We start from the raw sequence: 13,577 nt of genomic DNA, 5'->3' as shown, positions 1-13,577 counted from the left end.
TGGAAGTACTTTTTGACCTACGGGGGAAAGTACTACTAGTTGCAGCAGTAGATGTAGTAGAAGGTTTGGTACTAATAGAACGAAAGAGCTCGAGGATGCAATATACTACGTCCTTTTGATCTTTATATATAAAGCAAAATCATGCGCATTTTAGGTGAGATTCATTTGTGGAACTCAATATAAAGGGCTTCCTAATGGTGATACACTCTTAGATGATAAGGAGGCAAGTTAAATTTACTCAGTGATTTCGCTTGTAGTTGAATTTATACTCGGTGAACTAACCTGGATCCTAGAACAAGGCTCATGGGCTGACTGCTGGGGGAATGGTTTCATTCCCTCACAGTTGAACTAACATTAGTGATAACACATCCGTTTGCTGGTCTGCCCTGGTCAGAAGGTGCTTACGGGGGGGCAACCTCCTTTACCACTTTAGGAAATGCTCTGAAAATCATGCAGTAAACGGGAAGCTGCTACTAAGAATTGACTTACCATTGTCTTGGCTCCTGAGGATCGAGTCGCGACACACAATTGCTGTAAGAGAAAGGAGGAAAAATTGTGGAAAAAGCTCAGGAGGAAAAGGCAGGTTGTATTTAAGGTCCATTCCCTAACCTACCTCCCCACATCTACTTCTTCACACGGGCATTTTCCCCGGTTATGCTCAACTCTCGAACAGCTGGGGTGGCATAAGTGGCTTTATCCTACAGATCAGGGATCATTGCTTTCGCTCCTTTTAGGATGAGTATTACTACCTCGAGGTCAGCCACTTCAAGGTATGGCTACATTGGACCGGTTTACAAAGGTAAACACAGACTAAAAGTCTAAGTTTAGGCAAAAAGTCTAAACTTAGACCAAAAACCTACTTTTACTCATAGTAAAAAGGTCTAAGTTTAACTCTGTGAATCGGGCCCTTCGATCGCTCAACAGCGTGTCTTTTTGATGTTTTATCCAGCTACCTCAAACCTATAACTGTATTATTTTAAAAAAATTCTAAAGTTCAGTTAATTTAATTAACTTAAATTTAAATATAGCATGTATACCTAACCATAGCACAAACTGCATTTCACTGAATGTAACTACTAAACTTAGCAGCCTAATTTATTAGTTGTCAATCAGTCCATCCTCCGCCAGTGCCACGGAGTCAATAACTCCGTTGCCCTGACAGAGTTGTCAACAGCCAAATTTAGAAATGTCCGCAGTGGACAGATCTAGCTTTGGCAGGAACCCGTCATGGCGGTTCCTGTCAAAGCTTTGGAATTGTGCCGTACAGCACCATTAACATGACAGAGCCTTAAGAAAAACTTACCAAGTTTTTTCATTTTCAAAAAGAAAATCCCAAGGTACAATGGCCCCTCGTCATGGGAATTTTTTTCCCATCGTGAGGGGGACATCAAGAACTTTTCTGTGCCCCTGACTGCAGGGTTTTTTCCTGGCAGCGATATGCATTTAAAAATGGCTATATGTCAGCTCATCTAAATTAGGTAGGGTGGCATGAAGCCAAGCTTCCCATGGCTCTTACTCCGTCAGGTCATCAAAGAAACGTGATTACTGTGGAGTAGTTTCCACTATAGTAAAACTGTGCTCCGCCCACATTTAAATCTGGCAGTCGGATCATAGACTTGGCAGGGAAGAAACTCCATCACCATTGCAATGGATTTCCCTCTCCGCCAAGATATAAATCGGTCCCTTGATGTACAGCTATGTAAACTCTAACCATGATTTTTTTTCATTAACATAAAAAACTTGCCCTTGTCCTAACTCTGTTACTCTATTACTATCATTAACCTTAACTATTAATTAGTTTAAATCCATAATTATCTTGAATATAAACATAATACACTAACCTTAATCCTTATTTAATTCAAATTAAATGAAATTAAATGAAATTAATGAAATTATGATCTTTAACCGAACTCTATTACTAAAACTAATCTGTTCCATAATATATTTAATTAAATAACATTAACATAAATTAATTGACCTAGGTTATAACAAATGAAAATAAATGATCTAACATTAGCTATTAACTTATTTAAAACAAAGTACAAACTATAACCCTTTCCCTTATTTCTTTATTTTAAATTATTTATCAAATGCCTAACTACATTACAATATGTTACACAAACTCACATTATATAATCTGGACAATTTATTTATACAAAGGCATTATTTTTTACATTAAGCAACATTTCTAACCATTGTCTTTTTAGTAATGTATATTAAATTAGCCTTTAGCTTGAAATGACAATAAATACTATTGTATTTACCTTAAATGGTGTTGGGGCCGTCTATGTACTAGTATTCTCTTTGGTGCAAATATCAGTTTGTTGCAGTTGATCCAGTGATCCATTAGTGTACTCTGTTAGACCTGACATCCGTGGTGTGGTGTTTCACCATAGTTTTTTCCTTCATCCCCTGTTATTACTGAATTGTTTTTTGTTGGCATTAGGACTCTGTGCACTTTACCCCTGCTAACCAAAGGTAAAGGTCTTGTGCTCTCTTCCTTAAACATGGCAAAATAGGCCTGCAGCTCGTTGGCCCATTTAATTTACAGATGTCTATAGTAATTGGTATCACATGTACCCAGTGCCTGTAAATTAAATGCTACTAGTGGCCAGCGGCTCTGATTTTGCTGCCCACCAAAGTAGCCCTGCAAAACATCTCAGGCCTGCCATTGCAACTTGTAGTGCAGTTCAAACTGCTTTTACGACCTAGCAAATTAAATCCTTTGTCAGGCCTAAACCTTTCTTTTAAATACTTGTAAATCACCCTTAACGTAGTACCTAAAAGCTCATAGGCCAAGTACATGGTATTTAAGATGTAGAACATGTATGTTTACGTGACAGTGAAAAAACCTTAAAGTCATTTTTCACTGTTGTAAGGCTATCTCTCTAATAGACTAACACTGGGTTACATTATTCCACTTAATAAGTGTTAACTTCAGTTTGGAACCAGATAAAGAAATGCTGCTTACACTCAAATGAATTGTAATTTAAAAATGTATTTAGTGGTAAAGTCGGCTTTTATGTTACCACCTGAAAATGCTAATTTTAGAAAGGTGACATTTTTCTTCCTCTACTAAATATGCCATTTCTGCCAGGGTCCCGGGTCACAAGACAGTGAGTGGCACTGCTGTTGGGTTGTGAATATCGCATCCAAACATGGGAACAAAGGCCCACGTGTGAGGGGAGTGGGTCTTCCTGACAGGATGACTAGGAAGGAGCTGTTTTGTGCTTGGATTGCACTTCAGATGGTCCTGCCTGCCGCACACATAAAGGAACCTGATACCTGGTCTGCCCTTGCCTTTGTCACCCTAGACGCTTTGGATCCAGGACCAGGGAGAGGGGAAGAACTGACCAGAACCAGTTTTCCTGGTAGGTCAAGAAATTCCCCCAAACCAAGGCTGGAACCGGGTATAAAAGTGGCACCTTCAGAACTGCTCTTCAGAAGACTCCTGGACCTGTGGAAGGGCAGCCTGATGTCTGAAGAAGGAAGATTGGATTTGCTTCCCTTGAATACAGACTCCCCAGAAGTAACTCCAAAAGTTAGTTGGCTGACCTCCAGGGACACACGTCAAGAGGCTTCTCCTCCTTTCTAGCTAACCAGACCGATCTGGACCAGACCTTGTCCCCTCTGCTGACCTCTTTTGGAGCGAGACCTACCCCCCACACTACCCAAGTGCTATCCTCAAGTTCCTGGGCCCTTGGCTGGAGTCAGAGTATAGTCTTCCCTGTGCATGTGAACGTTTCTCTAGATCCAAAGCAGTACGATGCAGACTGATGCAAAGCATCGCATTGCAGCTCCTGCTCAGGACATCATAGGATCTGATGCAGTGCAGACCAATGCAGGGTTTGCACCACAGCACCTTACATCTTCTGATCCGCGTCTTCACTGGAACCGACGCAGCACTGTGCATACCAACTCAGAACCTCACATCGCAGCACGCCACAGGGCCTTATCGGCTGCTTCAGCAGAACCGACATAGCGCAATGAAAACTAACTCAGTTCATTTCAGTTTATTGTACAGTTAATTAAAACCTTAACAAAAAGTGCAGTTCATCGATACGAGTTCAAACAAAGAATATAAAGCAAGACATGAGTGTCCACTATAAGCGCAGTAAAATGAACCCGCGAGCTTCAGGAGGAGTTAGCTAAAACCTAAAAATAGTCAAAAGTGCAGTGCAAGCAAACATCATTAGCCGAATAATTAGTAGCAACAGAGAAGGAGGAACTGCAAAGGTATCATGTGCCATACTTGTTATCATTTACTTGGGCATTTATACTGGAGCTCATTCTTAGACTGAGTATCTGACACCAGCAGGACAGGAGAAGACTACAGCAGAAAGTGCAAAGTGCAGAATCGGCCTCAGGCTGTGCTATGGATGTTATAAGTGGCTTAAGCAGTTTGCATGGTGTTCATTTTAGGCTCCAGAGCAAATAGAAAGTCCCAGGTGCAAAGGCAGCGATGGATTGTCCCAGGGTTACTTCAGATGATGAGTAACAGCTATTTTGCTGCAGCCGCGAGGAGGAACTCAACAGTCTTCACAGTTAGCGTGATATTCTCCAGTTTCAGGCTAGTGATTACAGCCTGACAGCAGGTTCAGACTTCGAAACAAACAAAGTCCTGGTGAAGTAAGGACCAGATGTATCAAAGTTCCATTTTGCATTACCTAAATAGCAAATTTTAAGAAGTCGCTATTTAGGAAATGCGAAATGGAATGGAACAAAATAGCAATTCCCTAGTAGCGATTCCTACAGAATCACAAACGCTATTAGGGAATCGCAATTAGGGAATAAGACTCCATTCATTCCTATGGGCCTAGGTGCGAATGGTTTTGCATTTCCTAATTTGCAAATTCCTCTTAGGAATTTGCAAAATAGGTAGTGCAAAACCAAGGGTGCTGAGGGCTTAAGGACCCCTTTGATGCACCCCCCTCCAAAAAAAAAATTACACATGTAAAGCACACACATGCCCTAGTGGCCTGTGTGTGCTACATGGCACTTCAAAAAAAGCATTTTTAATGCATTTTTTAAAAGTGCACATGGTTACCACCAACTTGGAGTTGGTGGTAATTGCATTTCCTAAATGCCCAGTTCTCATTTAGGATATGCATGATACATGTGCATAGCAAATCACAAACAGGAATTTCCTATTTACGATTTTCTACTTAGGGAATTGCAAATTGCCATTGCTTATTCGGAGTCACAATTTTTGGGAATCGCTAAAAATTGTGATTCCCTAAAATTGGACTGCGATGCCTTTCATACATCGTGAAAGGCTATTTTGCATTTGTAAACGATAAAATCTTACGATGCGCACCATTTGCGAATGGAAAGTGTTTTGATACATCTGGCCCTAAGTCTTTTCTTAACTGTAGCAAGGCAGGTTAAATGCATAGTATTTATTGGCGCCTCCGTGGCGGAAGAGCATCACCTCACTGCCCCACAAACTGTTTTATTATCATTTTAATTTTCACTTAGCCAGTCCACCGAGTCTAGGGCGGGATGGGCCAACCTCTGCGTCACCAGCAGGAAGGAGGAGTGGTAGGTGCACTGTAAGTGCGCATGTCAGTTTGGCTGGTCCTCTGCACAACTCGTATTGTTGTTCTGGGCTTTTACCAGCTGAATCCAGTGGTGTTAGGCCGTTCTGTGGGTTGAGTGGCACAGTTAGGTAAACGTGCAAAGGGTGGTTGAAGCTATGGATGAGCCCTGAACCTGTCAGTAATGTATCTGCATCAGGGGGACCAAAGAGCCAGCAATGTGCCTCCAGAGTGCCCTGTAAACTGGAGGAGACAGGATTTGGTCGCATTCTAAGAGAATTGGCCATTTCCTTTTTTATATTGTGGGGAGACGGGAGGTGCAGTAACACAAGTGCTTGGCCAGTTGCTTGCCGGTACTCTGCCATTGATCTCTTTCTTCTTGTTGCCTTCTTGTTTGGTAAGTGCCAAGCAGGCCCGAGTCCTGAGCCTTGCGCCCAAAAATAGGGGCTCCCTTCCAGTGAGGGCAGAGCCTGGGGCCGAAGGCTGGGAGAGAGAAGGCTGCCCGCTGACTGAAAAACTGAGCCTAAGGGTGGCTACGTGCCGCTCTTTTTGTGAGGATGAATAGAAGGAACTCTCCCTGCGGCGCAGCCGTGCCTTGAGATTCAGGGAGGGTCCTGGAGGGCCCACTTCTACAATGTTTCCACTGTGCTGGGGGCGTGGGCGTTTGTATCCTCACAGATGGCTCACGGAAGCAGCCTGGTCGTCGATCTTGCTGGTTTGCAGACAATGCGGGGCTTGCAAGGCTTGCTGAAGAAGGGCAAGGCCCGACCACTGGTGGCTCTGCCAGGACTGAGGACCAGGTCTGGGGTCTGGGAAGGGTCAGGAAGCAGGTAGTGGGTGGCGAAGGACAAGTGGCCACTTCAGCGACTTTCCTGTGACTAGCCTTGGCATTGGCCACTACTGCTGCCGCTCGACACAGACTGCTAAGCCCGCTGTGCTAGAATGCCACACCCGCTGCTCTGCATCTCCACATAAGCGTCTCTCGTAACTTCCACTGGCTATGAAACGAGTGCAGGATCTCACATTGCAGCACATGACCGTGCCTTCACTGGACAAGACGCAAAGTAGAGTCTCTCCTCGACGCAAGGTCCAGACTTTGCATCAAGGATGCAAGGTCCACCTTCGAGAGGTCCAAACTCGGTCCAGTACCCCATGCATGCTCCATCACGGTCAGTCTGAACTTGTGACTTTGTCCCGTTTCAGGGGTGCGTGCAGTTGGCTCTTCGCACCTCTTGGTGCTATTTTTACCTAAAACATTAAATAAACTTACAACTCTGGTTCTACTGATACATGAAAGCTCTGCTACCTTGCACTTTATCTTCTAGCTCTCTTAGTCAAATACACTCTTTTTTTTCTTTTACATTGTCTTCTAGCTCTCTGAGTCATATAAGCTCTTCTATAAGGTGCACATTGTCTTTTAGCTCTCTGGATCGTATACACTTTCTTTTATCTTGCACATCATCCATCTTTCTTAATCATAGTCCTCTCCATACTTTTGCAGTTTTTATTCTTGGGTGCCATGTTCCTTGATACGGTGGTCTCTGTTTTGCCTCATGGATGTCTGGCTTATTTAAGCCCTCTCTGAAATTGGTAACACAGCTGCAGGAGCAGGCAGTATGACACCTTGGGTACTCCTAGGTATCTTTGTGAACTTCTTTCAGGTGATTCATTTTAGTTCTTCTATGTGTTTTATACCAACTCTTAAAGCCCCACTACCAAGGACAGACCAGCCTTCCATGCTCGAAGAGGATGACTATATTACATTTATTAATAGTTCCATGTATTAATCTCATAAATACTGAAAATAAGATTGTGCTTGATTGTTTGTGCCAATAAAGCGTGATGAAAACAGTAATGCAAGCCCTAATTACCAGCCGCCTGGACTTCGGCAACATACTGTTTGCAGGAACCACATCCAAACTCATGAGAAGGATCCAGACAATACGCAATTCAGCAGCCAGACTGATCCTCAACCTGCCCAAACGGACCCACATCACCCAACACCTGAGGAACCTCCACTGGCTCCCTCGTCTAGAAAAGATGCCATTGCAAACTACGACACATGTCTACAAAGCCCTCCATGACCAAGGATCAGCATACATGAACCACCCCCTGAACTTACACCAACCATCCATAAACCTGCGATCCTCCTCCCTCATCCTCCCACAGCGGAGCGGAGGCTGCTCCGTCTCCCAGCTTGACGCCAAGTCCTGGAACGCCCTCCCTCCCATTAATCATAAATGCTGACCGTAATTGCTTACACCAACTGAGAGATGCCGACATACACAAAATGGCAAACAAATGGCTCAAATCTTTTTTTTATCAGACCGGAAGCAATCTCTACACTTTCCTCCATTTTCATCAGATTTTAAGAATATGTGCGGTGGGGTACCTCAAGGTTCTGCCCTAAGCCCCACTCGTTTTAATATCTATCTTGCTCGTCTGGGCAAGTTAGTGGATAACCAGGGTTTTAATCTAGTATCCTACGCTGATGCTACACGGTTGATGCTCTCTTTCCAACAAATGGATAGCAAGCTGGAGGAAAATGCTCGGAACTGTTTGACTGCTATTGTGAAGTAGATGAGGCAGCGTTATCTGAAACTTAATTCAGATAAATCTGAAATGTTGTTCTTTGGAGACCTACATTCTCTGCCGGCTACATCTTTGTGGTCAGTTGACTTAAGTCCTCCCCCAGTGTCAAAAAAATCAGTCAGGAACCTTGGTGTCATTTTTAGCATTCAGTTATCATTTAAGTCTCAAGAGAAAATTCACAGCCACAGTATTTTTCCTCTTAGAATCTTTAAAAAAGAATCTTGCATTCTTGCCTGACTAGTCTTGTAAGATGGTAATCCACACAATGATCACTGCTAAGTTAGGTTATGAAAACTCACTGTATCTTCTTAATAAACCACAATTAGTTCAAAATGCTGCTGCTCGCCTCAGTTTGAGTTATCCAAATAGACAATCCTCTTTGCAGAATTTGACACCCTTACGTTGGCTCCCCATTAACCAGAGGATAATGTTCAAAGCTCTTACCATCACCTGTAAAGCTCTTCACCTTTCCGGTCCTCTCTCTTTACAGAGATTTAAACAGTATGTCCCAAACAGACCTCTACTTTCCTCCACCTAGGTTTCAGTATGTGTCCCTAAGATACACAAGACATATCTGGGGGTACACTCTTTTGTTTATGTGACAGCAAAAAACTTGAACTTGCTCCCTAAATCTCTAATAGAGTTGGAAACGGAAAAGCCTTTAAAACTTTCTAAAAACTTATCTCTTCAGAGAACTTTAATTTATCTCTCCACTTTGCAATTTTGAGCACCTGGACACTTCTGTTGCAGCAGCTGCTTGCTATATAAATGATTTTTCATTCATTCATTCATTCATTCATAAAATATTCCACACTCTAGACAGACTTAAAGGAATGTAGATCACAACTTCATTACTGTTGTAGTGCAGGTCCCCAAATGGATGCATGGATATTTGCCAAGCCTGTTTGTGAATAAGATCACCCCTACTGATTGGTAGGAGACAATTGAGAAGGATGTAAGAAGTGATGGAACTCCTTCAACAATGGCTCATGGAATTAAGATAACTTATCCAACTAACAGAATTATAACCCTTGTGAATGGAATGAGTTAAATATAGGTTTCCAAACCGTCATCCTAATAGTAGAAACTTGAGCCACCATGGGGCAAAATGTTGGAAAAGCAAGGAAATCAAGAAAGAACAGGCCCTGTAAATAGAAGTTACGTTTCAATCCTCAAAAGAGGAAATAAAGCAATAAGGTTCTGTTCACAGTTTTTGATCTTAGTCTCTTCCCTCTGCTCCTCGGGGATGTTTTTTTCCCTTACCTTGCTCTCTTCCGTACAGCCCTGGAGGGAAGCACAGTCTCTCTGGCTTTCCTCTCTTCCTTCTAGATCATGGACCGTGTTCACCCTCTCATCTTTGTGTCTTCCTTCTATGCCTGGAGTACACTTCATCTTTTTGACCCTCTCTTTTACCTTACACTCCTCCTTCAAAATCTTATATTGTGTTCATCCTCTTATCTTCTCCCCTCCTTCCAGCTCTTAACAATGTTCAACACTCATGTTGTCTCTACCTTCAAGATCTTAGATTGTGTTCACCCTCTCATCTTCTCTCTTCCTTCCAGCTCTAGGCGATGTTGAAACTCCCATGTTGTCTCTCCCTTCAAGATCTTAGATTATGTTCACCCCTTCTCTCTTCCTTCCAGCTCTAGGCGATGTTCAAACTCTCATGTTGTCTCTCCCTTCAAGATCTTAGATTATGTTCACCCTCTTATCTTCTCTCCTCCTCCCTGCTCTAGATGATGTTCATTCTCTCATCTTTATCCGTTTATTCCATCTCTTCAACCACACTTGCACTCCTCCCTGAAGTGCTTATACCGTGTTCTGATTTCACTCTTTCGCCAGCTCTTAGGACAACAGTTGTTTCTCTTCCCTTGCTCGTCTTCGTACTGCTCTTAGCACAAGCTTAGTTTGTATTATATTACTCACTGCCTGTTACGCCAAAGCAGTGCCATGTCTTAATCGATGTGCCACTTTTTCTGTCTCTCTTTGACTCAACACAGCACAGCAAATTTGGTTGCTATGCTGCATCCCTCCAAAAGTTAGTTAACTTTGGCTCCAGCTTTCATCCCTCCTGCTTGTGTACATTGACCACTCTCTCCTCACTTGCTTCATCCCTCTAGGCTCATGCACCATGAATGATCCCTCTAACCCTGGCATCTTCCTCCCAGCCTTGGAGTCATCCTAGGCTTTACTTTGCACTTTGAGCATATTGAGTATGTCCTGATGTCTTGTGTTTTACCTCAGACCTAAGCCCTTGGGTCCCTTTGAACTCCTTGTCCTTTGCTACGACCCTCACCATCCCTGATGTATGCATGATTTACACAGAACTCAGTAGCAGCAAATGCATTTTTCTATAAACTGTTTCTGTTCCGGGTTTCTACCTTTTAATATCTTACCCATGTTTTTAGCTTTGCATCTGTCTTTCTTACAAACTTTGTTCGTAAAACAAGGTATTTGTTCTCATTTACATGTAACTAGTTATTTAATTAAAACAATTTTAATTGTATTTTGTGACTGTCTTAATATATGTTCATTGCTGCCTGTACTGCCCTATTTTTGATTTATTGTAACCGTTTGCAGCTCTTGCTAGTAGAATCAATAAAAATCTTTACTTCCTTCCCTATTCCACATCTGCATATTTTGTGCAGCATTTTAAGCCTGAAGGGCATTGTTTGGGCTTATACTGAGTGCTCCCCAGTGTCTGGACTATTCTCTGTTCCGCTGATGAGCTGTAATAAGAGAAAAACTTGTGTCAGGAGATGTTTGTATTCATTCCTTGTTGGCTTGGATGGTATTTTACCAACCCATATCTGTAATACTGTGCCCTGAATGGTAACATGAGTTTGTCAGTTATTGGTTTCATGTGGATAGCACCTGCTAATCGTTTGCTTAACATTGATAAAAAAATTGCAAAAGGGTTTGTTACTTTTCTACACCAGCATGGGTGGCTTAGGCTTATCTCATGCCTAAAAATTCTTCTAGAAAATCAAGCATTTCAGTTTAGCTGATCTAGGGCCACATTTAGACTTTGGCAGAGTGTTGCACCTGTGGAGTATCCTCTCCATTTAGAGTCAGATGGAACTTCAGTATGTAGCCGGCCGAGACAACTCCTTCTCTACCACCGACATAACACCTCCAATGGCTCAATGCAGTAACAGGCATTGAAGGTTTGGTCTTGTGTTCGATGGACATATTTAGAATGGGCGAACACATGGCCGGTTTTCACTGTACATCACTGCCAAGTAAAACCTGGACATAATGGTCAGTGAAAACTGCAAATTGACTCCCACACCATGGGAGAAATCTCCCATGGGGAAGTAGGGGTCACTGCTTTTTTTTATTAAAAAAAAAAAAAAAAATGCTTAGGGATTGGAAATTTGGCATACAGCTCGCCATGTTGACAGAACAATCCTTCAAAGTTTCAGTGCTTTTATTGGAACCCGTGTGAATGTGGTTTCTGAAAATTCGGAGAGATGTTTGCTGAGCTTGGTTCCATTGGCACAGCACAGAATACCCAGGTGATGAGCCCTAATAAGGGTGAAAAGGTCCTGGGTTGCTTGTGCTCTGGCTCATGGAGGATCAGGCCTGGCTGTTTGGGCTGGACTGTTCCCACTGAAGCAGGGTCAAGACTGATTAGCAGATGGCTGGATCCAAACTGAGGTGTCATGGTGTGCAAAATAGTGATGTGCTGGGATGCAGCCTGAGTAATTACTAAGTGCAGTGATTAAATCGAGCATTCCATCGATCACTCTTTTGTATACTTGAGTGTGATGCCCTAACTGGGATGGGTATGCCCAGACGTGAGTACAGTGCACACTGTGCTACTGAAACCAAGTTATACCTGGATGATGAGCTCTAATAAAAGCCGAAACCTATCTTTGGTTGCTTGTGTTCCGGTTCTGGGAGGACCTGACCTGGGAGTTCGGGCTGGACTGTTCTAATTGGAGCAGGGTTAAGACTGATTTGCATATTGTTGGGTCCAAACTGAGTTGGCGTGGTGTACAAAATAATGATGGATTGGAATGCTGCCGAGTAATTTCCAGTGTATGAGATTAATTCAAGCATTTTATTCATCATTTTTTTGTATACTTCAGTGTGACACCCTAAATGGGAAGGTATGCCCAGAAGTGGGTCCTGCGCACGCCGTACCATTAGATCCAAGCTATACCTGGCTGCTGAGCCCTGATATGAGCAAAACTGGCCCTGGGTTGGATGTGTTGCAGTTCAGGAAGGATCTGGTCTGGCAAATGGACTGGACTGTTCCCATTGAAGTAGGGTCAAGGCTGATTTGCAAATGGCTGGGTCCAAACTGAGGCGGCATGGTATGCACAATAACAATGGACTGGGATGCAGCCCAAGTAATTACCAGTGACTGAGATTAAGTCAAGCATTCTATCCATCACTTTTTTACATGCTCCCAGGAGGCTGTAACACTTTTAAGTGTATTCCTCCAACATTCTGCAAGATATTTGCCTGTATCAAGAAACCTTCACAACAGGGTTTTTTATAGGTCACAGGCTTTCACTTTTTTAAAATGCCATGAGAGTTAAATATCACACCATGTCGCTACCTGAGTTGTCAAAAGGTCAAAGTTTACATTTTGCCACTTCCTGGGATGTGGAGGGGCAAAAAAACACAATGTCATTTCAGCGCCTCCGGGCTGTTTTGTGAACCTGTATCTTTTCTTCCCTTACTATCAATAAGCCATATTTACCAATTAGTGCCTCTCATGTCTATTTACTGAACTAAGTTGGTCTTGCATTTTGTGACCTACTTTTTAAGTCCTAGAGGTTTTACTTTACTTTGCATTTTGACCACCAGTGCGTATGTTAGCTTGACTTCTACTTCAGTTCCAGCTCCACAGCTTTACAGCTTTTGTCTCTCTCTTGCCTTGTACTTTGTCCTGCTGGCCTTGGGTCAGGCTGGCTCTCTCTGGCGTTCACTTAATTCTTGCCATATAGTTTTGAAGATTCTCCCTAACCTTAAACTGTGAACCTTATCATGTTATACTTTCTACCCCAGTTTGGGTCAAGTTGCCTTTTTCCTTTACTTTACATATGACTTCCATTCCTCTCATCCAGTAGGGTCTTGCTTACCTTGTAGCTTCCGCTCCAGGTCAGAAGCCAGCTCCCTTTTGTTGATGAGATGTAGCACCACACTTGTGGTTTTGAGGGCCTGGCCTTCACCAAAGTAGTCAAGCAGTAAGTCAGCTGTACTGAGGGGATCTGCCTTTTCCAGAAGGCTCCGGGGTATGTGCTTCTTACTGTCGCTGGACTGGGTCTCTGGCAGCTTACTCTTGAACTGTTTAAACTCCACCTCAAGCAGATCTTCAAGTACCTGGGTTAGGAGCTCTTTGGCGGTCATCGCCATAATGACCATCCATCAGCTTTGAAAGAGATCAAGAGTGGGAAGAGAGAGGGGGAAGAAAAGGACAGCAAAATAGATAAA

The 13,577-nt window shown here is 43.0% G+C and overlaps 1 protein-coding gene across 1 annotated transcript in view; it reads right to left on the bottom strand.

Moving 5' to 3' along the window:
• The window catches only part of LOC138260999 (NACHT, LRR and PYD domains-containing protein 3-like), a 122,451-nt gene that overhangs the window by 73,084 nt on the left and 35,790 nt on the right, over positions 1-13,577 (bottom strand). Inside the window, exons 2-3 of the mRNA XM_069209588.1 lie at positions 13,226-13,515; positions 490-531 (exon numbers count right to left, since the gene is read on the bottom strand). Of these exons, the coding sequence (XP_069065689.1) occupies positions 490-531; positions 13,226-13,508 (325 nt within the window). The 5' untranslated portion in view covers positions 13,509-13,515. The remainder of the gene's footprint in view (positions 1-489; positions 532-13,225; positions 13,516-13,577) is intronic.

Source organism: Pleurodeles waltl, chromosome 10 (assembly GCF_031143425.1).
Source record: "Pleurodeles waltl isolate 20211129_DDA chromosome 10, aPleWal1.hap1.20221129, whole genome shotgun sequence".
NCBI lineage: Eukaryota > Metazoa > Chordata > Amphibia > Caudata > Salamandridae > Pleurodeles > Pleurodeles waltl.
This window is presented reverse-complemented; position numbering and strand designations above follow the sequence as displayed.